A 12,031-nucleotide genomic window follows, 5' to 3' on the forward strand; every position below is an offset into this window, starting at 1 on the left:
CTTGAAGCAGTTCCAGCTCTTCTTCGCTGAGAATCCACCTTCGCTTTCGTTCCGTACGCCGATTCCACTACGATGCGTTCCTTCTGCCAGCTGGCCGTTTTGGCTCTGCCATTGTTCAGCACTGCCGTCGCTGCTTCACCAAACAAGCGAGACGACCACCCGAAGACCATCTATGCATCTGCACAAGAAGCGTTCCAGGACTTGTTGAACGCGCTGCCGGAGGAGTCTCTGCAAGCAGCATTGAGCGGACTGAAGGACTTCAAGAATGGCGTGTTTGAGTCGCACCACCGCGGCGTCGAACATGTCCACGAGAACAACCCGGCGCTCGCTACCAAGCTCATTGTTGATGCTGTCAACGACTTGAAGAAGAGACAGGCGCCGGGCAATGGCACAGCGAGTGCCACTGAGGCTACAACTCCACAGCAGACAACTGAGGACGCGCCTTCATCACAGGCGAGCGAGGCTCCTCCACCAGCAGTAGAGACCACGGTGACGCAGGTCCAGACGCAAGAAGGCACCACAGTCACCCAAGTACAGACACAAACACAGCAGCAGACTCAACAAACCCAACAAACTCAACAAACCCAACAAACTCAACAAACCGAGCAGCCCCAACAAACCCAGCAACCCTCGGACGACTCACCCCCCTCCACCGTCACCAACACACAACAACAGACCGCGACCCAACAAGCCACCACAACCGTCCGCCAAACCACCACCCAACGCCCGGCCATCATCCCCGTCGAAGCCACCGTAACCGAAGACGGCAAAACCGTCGTCCGCACCACACGCGTCCTCTCCGAAGTAACCGCCTCCGTCCCCGTAACTCTCGTGCGCACAAACTCCCAAGGCAGCACCGTAACTCAGACCGAAAACCGCCCCGCCGTAATCCGCACAACCACCGATTCCGCAGGCCGCACAACCGTCACCACTTCCGCGGCTGACTACGCGCCTACCGCCGGTGAAGTACAAACTGCGACGGATGAGGCTGGAAGCACGTTCTTGACCACGTACACACCTGGTGGCGGGCTGGTTAGCAGCATCAAGTTGATTACAACGACGGATGCAGAGGGCCGGCCTAGCACTATGACGAGTTATACGTTTGTGGATCCTATTCAAGCAACCCAGGCGAGCGGAGGCAACGGTGGAGATTCAACCGAGCAGCCGAGTGTGCAAACCGGTGCTGCGGGCGTGAATGGCGTGCCGTTTGCTGGTGCTGTGGGCTTGGGCGCTATGGCTTTGTTCTTTTAGGTCATGTAGCCAACTCCTCTGTTGAATGGAAGTAAGGGAATGAGGGAAGAGAGATGAAAAACAGGGTATATATAACGAGAAACACGACTCCTTCGCATTTTCAGGCTCTTTTACTATCTTTATTTGTATATTAGCGACGTCGCTCCTTTTTCTTGTTCGATTGGTCTTTTCAGATACCCGATACACGCTCCTTTATGATTGATACACGGTGGATGGATTTGAGTTTGAGTTTGTCGTTGTAGTTGGAAAGGGGGATGGATGTGCATATATGGTGTTGGTGTTTGGTGGAATGGAATGGAATGGGATGGGTGATTGGGTTGACATTTAGCATACATACACGGAGCGGATTATTGCTCTTTACTATCCTTCGGTATACATAATACGACGATACAGATTACAAGAAGATTACATCAGATTAGAGTGAATGCTTTGAGTCGTGTAGTAGACGTAAGGTTGCATACTCAAAGGTATGCCAAAGTATTTACAGCGTAGATGGATGTCTGGATGGACTTCAAGGGATAGAATGTATGTGCCTTTAGATTCTGATCTGAAATAGCCACAGAAAGAGAATATAGATCGAGGGGTATTGATGTTAAATCAAACGCCAAGTGTACCATGCTCAAGAGTAACCTATCCCGCGTTGCTCGCTCAAGCACCCATCTCTCCGTCCAAATCTAGTAAGGGAAATCCAGAGTAAATGTCCAAGGACCATGTTTGTCAATGTTGACCTCCAATCCCCTCTATATGATACAAACTCAACATCCATCCCCAAGCTCAGTCTAGCACGCCTCAACGCGCCTTGGTAGCAATAAAATACTCGACGCTCTCCCCCGCCCAACTAACACTATTTGTCCCACTCTCGAACCTTTCTTCGTCAAAAAGCCCAGCAATACTCTGTTCATTCCTCACCCCCTGTTTAGCACCACCGCCAAAACTCTCCAGGCTAACTACCTTACAACCCTGTTTCAGATCGAGAAATTTCTGCAACAGCAGATTATTCAGCGTCTCGCCAAAGACCTTGTTGTTGACCAGCACAACGTCGGCGCGGCGAAGAACGGCGTCGATTTCAGGGCTTTCGAGGAAGTCACCTTCGATGAGCTCGATGCGGGGGAGAGCAATGTTCCAAAGCTTAGCCCGCGCTTTGAGTTCAGAGGCTTGCTCTGTGCCGAGCGAGGCGGCGAGCTTCATCTTTTCGATGCCCCAGCTCTCTGCACCGGTTTGCAGTGCGGATTGGAGAACGACGTTGCCGACGCCGGAGCCGAGGTCGACGAACGTGTGGGTGGAGTTTAGGCCGGTTTGGGCGAAGATTTTGTGGACGAAGGGGGTGAGGAGTTCGCCATAGGTTGTTTCTTTGCCTTCGACTTTGCGGAGGCGGTGCGCGTGCGGGGAGACGATGCGGTTATAGCTTTGGGCGGTGATGCGTTTGACGAGGCTGAGCGGGATGGCGTGCATTTCGTCGAGGATGCGGGGTATCGTGCCGTTGGCGTATTGGTCTTTGATCAGCTTGTTGAACTTGGCTAGTTCTTGCTTGAAGAGTTCTGGGTCGTCTTTGGTTACGGCTCGCTTGAGGAGGCGGACGGTGCCTTCGGCGTCGGAGGAGAGTTCGTTGGCGAGATCGGGCGGGAGGTAGTGCTGGATGATCTCCTCTATGCTGAAGTAGATGTCTTCCAGTGGACTGTACTCCTCATCCACCTCTTTCCGGGCTACTGCCTCGAACTTCTCTGGACGTGACAGGCTGGGGTATTGGAGTTCTACGGTGAACTTCTTCTCGCTACCGGGGAATGCGGACTTGTAGGCTTTGGCTCCATCGTCTTTCGTCATCTCCAAGCCGTGCTTCAGAGTGCTCTTCCCCGACACAGCCTTCTTCTTCCTAAATGCGGCGTTTTCTTGCGCCATCTTCATCATATCCGACGCGCCATTTGATGTGCCGTTCGAGGCGCCATTTGCAATTTCATTCGATGTGCCGTTGACACCGTTTGATTTCGCCTTGGCATCAGGCTCTACTATCCGTATACGTCGCTTCAAGTCCGGCTCGAGTGCGCGGTTCAGACTCATAGGCTCAGTGCTACTACTCGCTGGCCGTGTCTTCCGTCGCTTGACGCCCAGCCGACTGGTATCCTCATCCTCGCTCGACTCATCGCTGCTGGCCCATTGCGGCGTGTCGGTGCCTTTACGCTTGTTGGTCTCGACACGCGACACGGAAACCGACTTGCGCGCGGGTTCCCGCGAGACTGTCTGCGAGCGCGGCGTGGACTGGTATCGGTTCGCTGGCGGGCCTGATGCGCTGTAACTGCGTGTGCCGTTGCCGGGTCTCGCGTGCGGCGTGCGCTGTGATGGTGAGGGGTTCGCTGTGGGGGCGGGAGCCTTCTTGACGAGGACGGTTCTCGTTTTGATCTTGGGTTTTCCGGGGACGAACATGACGGCAGCGCCAAGTTAAAGTTTGTAGGTGAAAGCAGGGTTGTATGCAGAAGAAAAAACGGGTATGAAACGCGGCGGGTCGGTGCAGAGGTGAAGGAGCGTGTGGCCAAGGGCAGCCGGGAGTGAAAAGAGAAGGACGTCGAAGGAAGGCAGCAGGCCGGTCAGCCAATACGGAAGGAGTCGCACGCGCAATGGACGAGATACGTGACCCAGCGACGCCCCAAGCCTGTACGCCACTGCACGTCTTACCGGGATCGTCTCGCCTATCCGTCTTGGCACCCGTCCCTGCTTCTGTCTACCGACCTTACATCACTCGCCAAGTATCGTCGAAGGCCCGTTTAATAAACATCGTCAATGCCTCGACAGTCAACTCAATGGCAAGCTGTAATAATCGCGACGTTCCACTCAAATCTCGGCTTAGCCTGGTACGCGACAACAGAATTGAACGAATATCATCTGAATCCAGATAATCAATACCGCCAGCTTTGATCTACTACTACCATACCACACTGTACCCATGTTTATTTTCAGCATTCAAGTCGCCTTTGTGAAGATTGTGCTGCCAATAGATCACGATCTTCAATACACAGAACAACAGAGTTAGCCAGCTAGGGGTTCTATCTCCTTGCCAGTCCTTCACAGCAGTCTCATGGACATGGTAAACTTCCATCATACCACAATCCCTTTGCAACCTCATCTATTGCGCCATTTGTTATTTTGGCAGTTTCCTTGTTACCTTGCTATCATTGTCCGTCATTCTTGAGCAAAAGTCGATCATTTGGAGAGTCGAAAGCAGCTCCTCCTCTGATGCGTACAATCACTGGTGAGCTCATGGTGTGTGGCAATAACCCAGGTATCCCAGAAATCGACCGAGAAATCTCAGCAGAGAACGACGTGGACTATGTTTTCGCTCCCGAGGACATGATCCCAACTGGCACGTTCACGTTGGGTTTACTGGCAGATGCATCAATCGCACTCCGAAGAAAAGGCAGTGCACTAGAGACAGTGAACGAAGATGAACGCTCAGACTTCATAGGTTCCACCCCCCGAGCACGACGCCACGCCCTAGACTCCGGCACCTCATCATCCGTCAAAGCCTTCCTCGTGACCCAGACAGACTCCCGCACCCCCCACGGCCCAGCCCACCAACCCCCAACCGAAAAACTCCTCAAAACAGTCCCCACCTCCCTCCGCAACCGCGCCAAATCGCTCCATGAACCGCAACCCCTCCCCTTCCGCTGGACCCTGCCACCCAACGTGCGCTTCCGCATCGGCGACCCAGAAGCCTTTGCTGCCCTGCAGGTTAAAAACATAGAATGGTACGTGACCACTGGACTTCTAGTCGAAGACTTCACTGGTCTACGCTGGAATGCAGGAAGCTACACGTATCTTCTGTATTGGCATGTAGAAGGCATGCCTACTCCTGATGGTAGTGCGGATGCAGGACGAAAGTGGTTGAGTATCACCCAGGGATTTATGCGGGATTGCCAGAAGGAGAAGTGGGAGAGGGAGTTTGGCGATGACGTTTTGGTTGTTGAAGACGAGCCTGCAACGCCGATTGTTGAGCGAGAAGATTTGGGTTTAATTAAACTCCCCAATCCTGTTGTTACAGTGGGTAGTCGGCCGCCTACGCCGAGTCGAGAAAGATGTCTTTTTCCAGGGTCAAAAAGCGCACTGAGAAGTAGCTGTCAGAGTAGGCCGGTATCTCCTTCGCCTTCCCCTGTATCCGATACTGGGTCTGAGTCGCCGAGGAGAGAGAAGAAGGTAAGATTGCTGAGGGAGAAGCGGAAGAGGTTTGTGGTGTTGGAAGTCGATGACGACGACGATGTGCCGGTAGCAGAGGAAGGTAAGTTTGTTGAGACCATGGTGGATGAAATGGATGTTTTGAGTGACAATGAGGGGAGGACGGCGAGGAACTAGGGTTGACACGACCAAAGGAGGAGGAGAGATGACTTGCTTAGTGTTCTTACCAAAAGTACTAATTGCAGAAATACCATAGATATTCGCTGCCACTTCACCACATATGCTACATGAGGTATTGAACACGAACTCGTCGTTGAGCAAGAGCATTCCATACCTCCTGCAATTTTGATAGTAGCCCCTTCCTAAAAGGCACACTCTACACACGTGCTATGAGCCGCACATTAAATGCCTACTAATAATCATACATCCTAGAAGAAAACCTTCACAACCAATCAGCGACGTCGGTCCCGGCTACGGCTCCTCGCGCTGCGGCTCCTCCGCCTACGTCTCTCCCTATCATCACGTCCCCTATCTCTGCTCCGCTCGCGACTCCTCTCTCTAGGCTTGCGATCACGTTCTCGATCCTTGTCCTCGGCCTCAGCAGCGGGAGCACCGCCAGGTTGATAGCAGTCCGATTCTAGACGCCTACTACCTCGGTCTCTACCGCCATCCCAACGGTCGTAGTCTCGAGCCCTATAGCTGCGTGCACGATCACGGCTATCATCACGCTTGCGAGGCCGACTATCGTCGCGCTTGCGGTCACGGCTGTCTTCACGCTTCCGAGTACTGCCACTGCCAACACCTCCACCGCCGCCTGGTACATAACGGTCGATGTTCTCGGGGCTTCTGGAACGAGAACGGTGACGGCGACGGCCGGGTGCAGGTGTTCTCTCGCGCTCACGTCGGCCACCTCGTGAGCGAGAACGTTCTCTATCTCTGCGACGCTCCTCCCGAGGCGGCGACGGACTGCGAGTTTCATAGCGTGACTTGCGGCGGCTGGTATGAGTCTCTCGTGAGCGACTGCGACTCTCGCGACGGGACGGTTTCTCATCTCGGTCGTCGCGATCACGTCGTCTACCGTCATTTGAGGGCCTGTAGGAATGTCTATCATCCTCACGTCGAGAACGGCGGTCGTCTTCGTAGCGCGAGCCACGCCTGTCGTACCGACTTCCGCGAGACTGCGATCGGTTTCTGCTACGCTCCCTCGTGCTGCGCGCGACACTGCGGGACCTGTCACGCTTCGAAGGTAACTCAGGTCGCTTGTCATCCCATCGGCCCTTGGCCGCTTCTGTTGCGGATGGGGCATCCGTCATAGTGGTATCTTCGTCCTTCGCAGCCGCATTTGGCGTACCTGGAGCGGGGGACTTTGGGTCTTTGCCGGGTGACCTTTCGGGCTTGCTATCAAGCCTGGCTAGTCGAGTAGCCACGGGATCGCGGGGCACGAGCGACTTGGGAGGCTGAGCTTTTCGCATAGGTGGTTCCAGTGATTCTGATCGCTCGAGCACAGGCCGTCGTTGTCGTGATTTCTTCATTTGCTCACTTTCCTGTAGCAGGAGCTGCAATGCCAAGTCATCGTCCACTTTGATGTCTTCAGCCTTCACAGATAGACGGCGTTCGGGTGACCTGGTCTTTGTCCTGCTCCTTCGCCTGCTCCTGTCTCGTCCACGCCGGTCCCTTTCACGGTCGGGAGTCCTGCTACGGCCACGACCACTGCGATGGCGACCACCACGATCTCGGTCAAGCTCCTCTTGTATGCGGCGCTCTCGCTCGGCATCTTCTTCGCGAATCTTCTTGAGACGGGCTTCACGGCTCTTCTCGTGCTCCTCTCGCTCCTTCTCGCGACGTAGACGCTCCTCTTCTCGCTCCTTCTCGATCCTCTCACGGTCCTTGCGTCGGCGCTCTTCGTCTTCCTTGTCGCGCTCTTCACGTTCCTTGCGCCTGCGTTCCTTCTCCTCCTGTCGCGCCTTCTCACGAGCTTCGTCTTCTTCCTTCTCGCGGCGCTTGCGCTCTTCCTTCTTTGCCCTCTCCTCACGTTCTCTCTCGCGCTCAGCCTCCAACTCCTTTTCTCGCCGGGCCTCACGCTTCTCTCGGCGAGCGTCTGCTTCTTTAGCCCACTCTTCTTCGCTCTTGCTGCCTCGTTTCTCCTCTTCAGCAGCCGCTTCAGCGCCAATCTCAGCAATGCGGTACTCGCGCATTTTGGGTACGCCATGCTCATCGATCAGTTTGTCCAGCAGAGTGTTGACCGTGTTCATAATGTTGCCGTAGATGTCGCTGCGCTCACCCGCGCCTTCTATAAGTGTAGTCGCCATACGGGGATCCTTGGACAGCAGCGAGGGATTACGGTCGGTTTCGCGGTCGACGAGCTCCTTGAGGGCGGCTTGCAGTTCATCCTTAGCAGGCTGGTACGCGAACGTTAGCCTAGCATATAGTAGTAATCGATCTTTGGCCACCTACTCCTGACACATATTGCTTCATCAAGTCTCTGCGTATGTCGTCGTATGCGCCCTTCTTACGGAACATGTGCACTAGGCTGTCGATGGCCGATCGCTTCGCCTGTGAAAGCGGGAGTTCCGATGGCCTCAACTTTTTGCGCATAGTCGCAGCTCCATCGCCTTCAACTGGGCGCTTGCGGCCGACTTCTGCCATGGTTGATCAAACGTGGTTGCGATCAGTCGTTTTGTGTCGTTTGTGTTGCGGCCCGGCGTATGAAGACGGGGGTGGGAAAGGCTGGCGAGCAGCGAATGACGTAGGAGGCTAGACTGGTGCGCCAGCTCAAAATGGTAACAGTGAATGGATTGTAGAGCGAAAGCTAAGAAGTGAGCGACAATATCAGGAGAGGCGCGAAAGCGGCATTGTCGCGGAGGTGAGGTCGGCGGACGTTGGTTCCGCATCCGCGTGGGTGGTTCGTTCTTGGCATTCCGGAGCTTGACGATGGAGCATCGCAACCCAGAGACCCAGTACTGGTACAGCGGTGACAGCGCGCCCTCACGACACCAGCCCCAATTGCTGCAGCAGCACAAACGGAATCCTCTACACTGACACAACATCCACGACTACACCCGCTCAACATGGTTCACAAAATCCTCTTCTGGAGCGGTTTCGGTATGTCCTCAACCGCCCGCGCATACCCCAAGGGACTCTACTGACGGCATATACCAGGCGTTGCCGCCAGGCTGTGGCAACTCGGCATTGAGATGCGCCCGCTCTTCAACAAGGAATCCCTCTGGGTCTACCCCCTCTACGCTGGCGCTGGTGGCAGCTTCGGCTACTGGCTCACTGGCGTTGAGAACCGACAATTCCGCCTCCTAGCCGACCGACGAGACGCCCTACTCGAGAAGCGAGCGCGGAGGAAGGAGCGTGAGGAGGCCGCTGGTACCTCTTAGGCGACCATGGCCTGCAATGGCAAGAGGCAGTGGTGTGAGGGGTAGGGGAAGCTGGGATTGGGCATCGCACATACATCCAGAGCGTCATCCCAACTACAATGGGACTGAGACCATCATGCGCTACTTCCAGCGCCCATGATGAGCGAACATGGGCATGCGCTATCAGCGGGGTTGGATGCGTGTTGAAAGCAACCTTCTACCACATCTTGGCTGGCGACTCGTTCTGTACAAATTTCATTTCCAAACCAACCACAAATGCAAAATCTTACACACACACACCCCTCATGCCAAATTGTGCTCAGAATGCGAGATATTGCCTAGTCAAGTAACGCGTGACACGACCCTAACGGATTAGTGCATGACTCCCGCCTCTGCTATTCTGAGCTCATAGAAGGGCATCCACCTTTGCGAACACCCTGTCAACATCACCATGACTTGATAAACTCGCGCCACGACCCATGTGGTCAGCCATCACTGCACGTATCTCGCCATGTCTGCCGAGAACTTCCTTTCGCCTAACGGCGACTACGCAACGCCGCCCTCGCCAATGTCCAACGGCAACCTCAGAACCAAAGGCATCGTTGTGTTCTCAGGCGGAAGCGCTGCGAACAATCTAGTCGACGTGTTCAAGAGAGTCAGAGAAGACAAGAAATGCCCGCTGAGCTATGTCATCCCTATCAGTGATAACGGTGGCAGCTCGTCTGAGCTGATACGCGTCTTCGGAGGGCCAGGTATGCGCAGCCTGAGGCAGGAATGACACAACACTGACATTCACAGGTATCGGTGATGTGAGAAGTACGCGAATGTTCTTCGAGAACAATGATCTAGATGTTAACCGGTCTAGGTCGTCTTGTCCGCCTTATCCCGGATGACCCCGATCACGATGACAGCGAGAAGGCAGCTATCAAAACCTTCTTCAACCATAGATTGCCCAAAGAGCGGTCCTCAGCTCGAGATGAATGGCTGCAGATTGTAGAGGCTGAGCATGCACTCTGGACGAATATCTCGACGGCGAAGAAAGAGCTCATACGATCGATACTAAACGTTGTCGCCTACGAGATTGTCAAGCGTCGCCGACCTTCATCCAACTTTGACTTCTCAGGTGCAAGCATTGGTAACTTGTTTCTTACTGGGTATGTAATTGATGCAATACAGCATTGTGCTTTTTCTCATCCATATGATCGATCAATGCTCGATCTCTGTTGTCTCCATTACTTTTGTTATTGTGCATTCGCTTCCACGCCCTCGCCCGCATCGCACTTTTCGTGGCTGACATTCACAGTGCTCGCCTCTTCACTGGGTCGTTTGAGTCAGCGATCTACCTACTCTCCAGCATATGTTCTGTGCCCAGTCACACATCAGTCTTACCCGCGATCAACACCAACTTCACCCATCACATCTCAGTCAGCCTCGCAAACGGCGACACCATCACTGGCCAGAACTCCATCTCCCACCCTTCCATATCGACAGCTCTAGTATCGGGAGGTGCACCAACAATCGACGAAACAGAACAACACGACCGAATCGAAGATGCCAACTTACCCGGATCTTTACCGACTCTTCGAAAGCAGTACATCACCTTCTCCAAAGCGGATGAAGAGGAATTGCCAGCCAGAATCGAAAGGCTTTGGTATATCAATCCTTATGGCCAAGAGATCCGACTTTCCGCCAACCCAACGGTCCTCAATGCATTGAACGACGCACAGGCCGTGATATATAGCATCGGCTCGCTCTACACATCAATCATCCCCTCATTAGTCCTCAAGGGCATCGGTGAAGCCATCAGCAACCCCGCAATCCGCTACAAAATCCTCATCCTCAATTCGACCATCGATCGCGAGACAGGACCGTCATCCAATCCATACTCAGCTCTTGACTTCATAGCCGCCGTCGCGAAAGCATGCGAAGACTCCAAGGGCGTGTTTGGGCCCCCCGAAAAGAGTCAATACAAGAAGTACGTAACGCACATCATCCATCTCCAAGGACCGGGAACGCCAGCGGTCGACCGAGACGAGCTTAAGAGTATTGGCATTGAACCTATTCGCGTCTATGGGAAGAAACATGAGGGCGAAAACTTTGTTAGGTATGATGGGACCGCTTTGATTCAGGCGCTTGAGGTTACTATGGGGAAGAGGGATCCGAGGATGCCTAGTCGACGGAATACGTTGGAGGGGCCGGCGAGGTGATTGGTGATTCTCTTCCCTTCACATTCCAATTTCGGTCCTGCTTCCTTCCATATCACGTCGTGGCATATTCTCTTCTTCTCCTCTCCTTGTCAACGGCAACACTTGCCGTACGCCCCACCTCGCCTCGCTAAGAACGAAGACCAGGCGCCTCTAGCTCAACTGCTGCCTGCGGTCTCGTTTCCTAGGTTTCGCGCTCGAGGCTATCTCTCTTTCGCGCGAATTATAAAGTTGTTTGCGTGCGCATTGCTATGTCCATATTACACCTTCTTTCATCACACTACCCCACAACCTCAGACCTATTCTCATTCTTACACAATGCGAATTCCTACCCCCGTTATCCCCGATGAACACAAGAGCATTATGAATCACGACGCATTCAATCGCCTCTACTGGTCCGTTCTAGAGCCAACAGGTATATCCAGCGTGCAAGTCGCCGAAGACAATGAAGATGCTCCTTCCTCCTCCAGAGCCTACCTGACCGACCACCCCCTCGCCCTAGAACTAGCAACAAAAACCAATGCCAACAAACTCATCTTCACCGCAAAGGACCTTGCTGAGCATGCGAGTAATTGCCATATGTGGAGCGACGGCTTCGAAGAACCAGAAGACGGAGTGGAGAACCTAGAAGATGCCTGGGACTCCTTCGTCATCGAGACTCAAGACGGCAGCCCGCTGCTCATTCGCGACGTAGTCACCCAATTCCACGCCTGGGTCAATCGACCGTTCATTGAGGAGAAGATCCGGGAATCGCTGGCTTACATGTACAACGCAGGCCCGGTTGAGGACATCAGAGGTGGCTGGTGTTCGCGGGCCATTGGCGGCAACGACGATTTGATCTATGTACCGGAGGGTGTGAAGATATTTTTTGAATCGATGGAACAGTATGGGAGTTATGATGGGGCTTCTGCGCCTGTTGTTTATGTGAATTTGTGGGTGGAAGGGTGGCAAGGCAAGGATGCGGGATACTTTTGGAAGTCGCGCATTGATTCAAGGAAACATTTAGTCTAAGAGTTATGCTTCGACAGTTCGAGTGGGTGCCTGATGGTCTTT

At 53.9% G+C, this 12,031-nt stretch overlaps 7 protein-coding genes across 7 annotated transcripts; 5 read left to right on the forward strand and 2 right to left on the reverse strand.

The window, feature by feature from the left end:
- Positions 1–72: 72 nt before the first annotated feature.
- Positions 73–1,251, forward strand: BKA58DRAFT_311118 (uncharacterized protein; the record flags this gene model as incomplete). Its single annotated transcript, XM_046167321.1, has 2 exons — positions 73–489; positions 676–1,251. 2 exons carry the CDS (start codon positions 73–75, stop codon positions 1,249–1,251), a joined length of 993 nt encoding a protein of 330 aa, XP_046028210.1.
- Positions 1,252–1,813: 562 nt separating this feature from the next.
- BKA58DRAFT_137761 (histone-lysine N-methyltransferase) lies at positions 1,814–3,765 on the reverse strand. The gene has a single exon (XM_046164516.1). It carries the CDS (start codon positions 3,667–3,669, stop codon positions 2,041–2,043), a length of 1,629 nt encoding a protein of 542 aa, XP_046028211.1. The 5' UTR covers positions 3,670–3,765; the 3' UTR covers positions 1,814–2,040.
- Positions 3,766–4,476: 711 nt separating this feature from the next.
- BKA58DRAFT_455390 (uncharacterized protein) lies at positions 4,477–5,603 on the forward strand (the record flags this gene model as incomplete). Its single annotated transcript, XM_046174544.1, has 1 exon — positions 4,477–5,603. One exon carries the CDS (start codon positions 4,477–4,479, stop codon positions 5,587–5,589), a length of 1,113 nt encoding a protein of 370 aa, XP_046028212.1. The 3' UTR covers positions 5,590–5,603.
- Position 5,604: 1 nt separating this feature from the next.
- On the reverse strand, positions 5,605–8,139 carry BKA58DRAFT_137841 (complex proteins associated with Set1p component shg1-domain-containing protein). The gene is made up of 2 exons (XM_046164518.1): positions 7,867–8,139; positions 5,605–7,811 (listed from the first exon to the last, which is right to left on the reverse strand). The coding sequence occupies exons 1-2, from the start codon at positions 8,056–8,058 to the stop codon at positions 5,865–5,867; spliced, it is 2,139 nt and encodes a 712-aa protein (XP_046028213.1). The 5' UTR covers positions 8,059–8,139; the 3' UTR covers positions 5,605–5,864.
- Positions 8,140–8,480: 341 nt separating this feature from the next.
- BKA58DRAFT_310273 (uncharacterized protein) lies at positions 8,481–8,795 on the forward strand (the record flags this gene model as incomplete). The annotated part of the gene is made up of 2 exons (XM_046167286.1): positions 8,481–8,514; positions 8,572–8,795. 2 exons carry the CDS (start codon positions 8,481–8,483, stop codon positions 8,793–8,795), a joined length of 258 nt encoding a protein of 85 aa, XP_046028214.1.
- A 410-nt stretch (positions 8,796–9,205) lies between these two features.
- Positions 9,206–11,139, forward strand: BKA58DRAFT_137832 (uncharacterized protein). The gene is made up of 4 exons (XM_046164517.1): positions 9,206–9,526; positions 9,573–9,590; positions 9,640–9,928; positions 10,078–11,139. Exons 1-4 carry the CDS (start codon positions 9,286–9,288, stop codon positions 10,979–10,981), a joined length of 1,452 nt encoding a protein of 483 aa, XP_046028215.1. The 5' UTR covers positions 9,206–9,285; the 3' UTR covers positions 10,982–11,139.
- Positions 11,140–11,296: 157 nt separating this feature from the next.
- On the forward strand, positions 11,297–11,989 carry BKA58DRAFT_438190 (uncharacterized protein; the record flags this gene model as incomplete). The annotated part of the gene is made up of 1 exon (XM_046173572.1): positions 11,297–11,989. The coding sequence occupies one exon, from the start codon at positions 11,297–11,299 to the stop codon at positions 11,987–11,989; it is 693 nt and encodes a 230-aa protein (XP_046028216.1).
- Positions 11,990–12,031: the final 42 nt, after the last annotated feature.

This window comes from Alternaria rosae, assembly GCF_020736505.1.
Source record: "Alternaria rosae strain MPI-PUGE-AT-0040 chromosome Unknown BKA58scaffold_3, whole genome shotgun sequence".
NCBI classification, from domain to species: Eukaryota; Fungi; Ascomycota; class Dothideomycetes; order Pleosporales; family Pleosporaceae; genus Alternaria; species Alternaria rosae.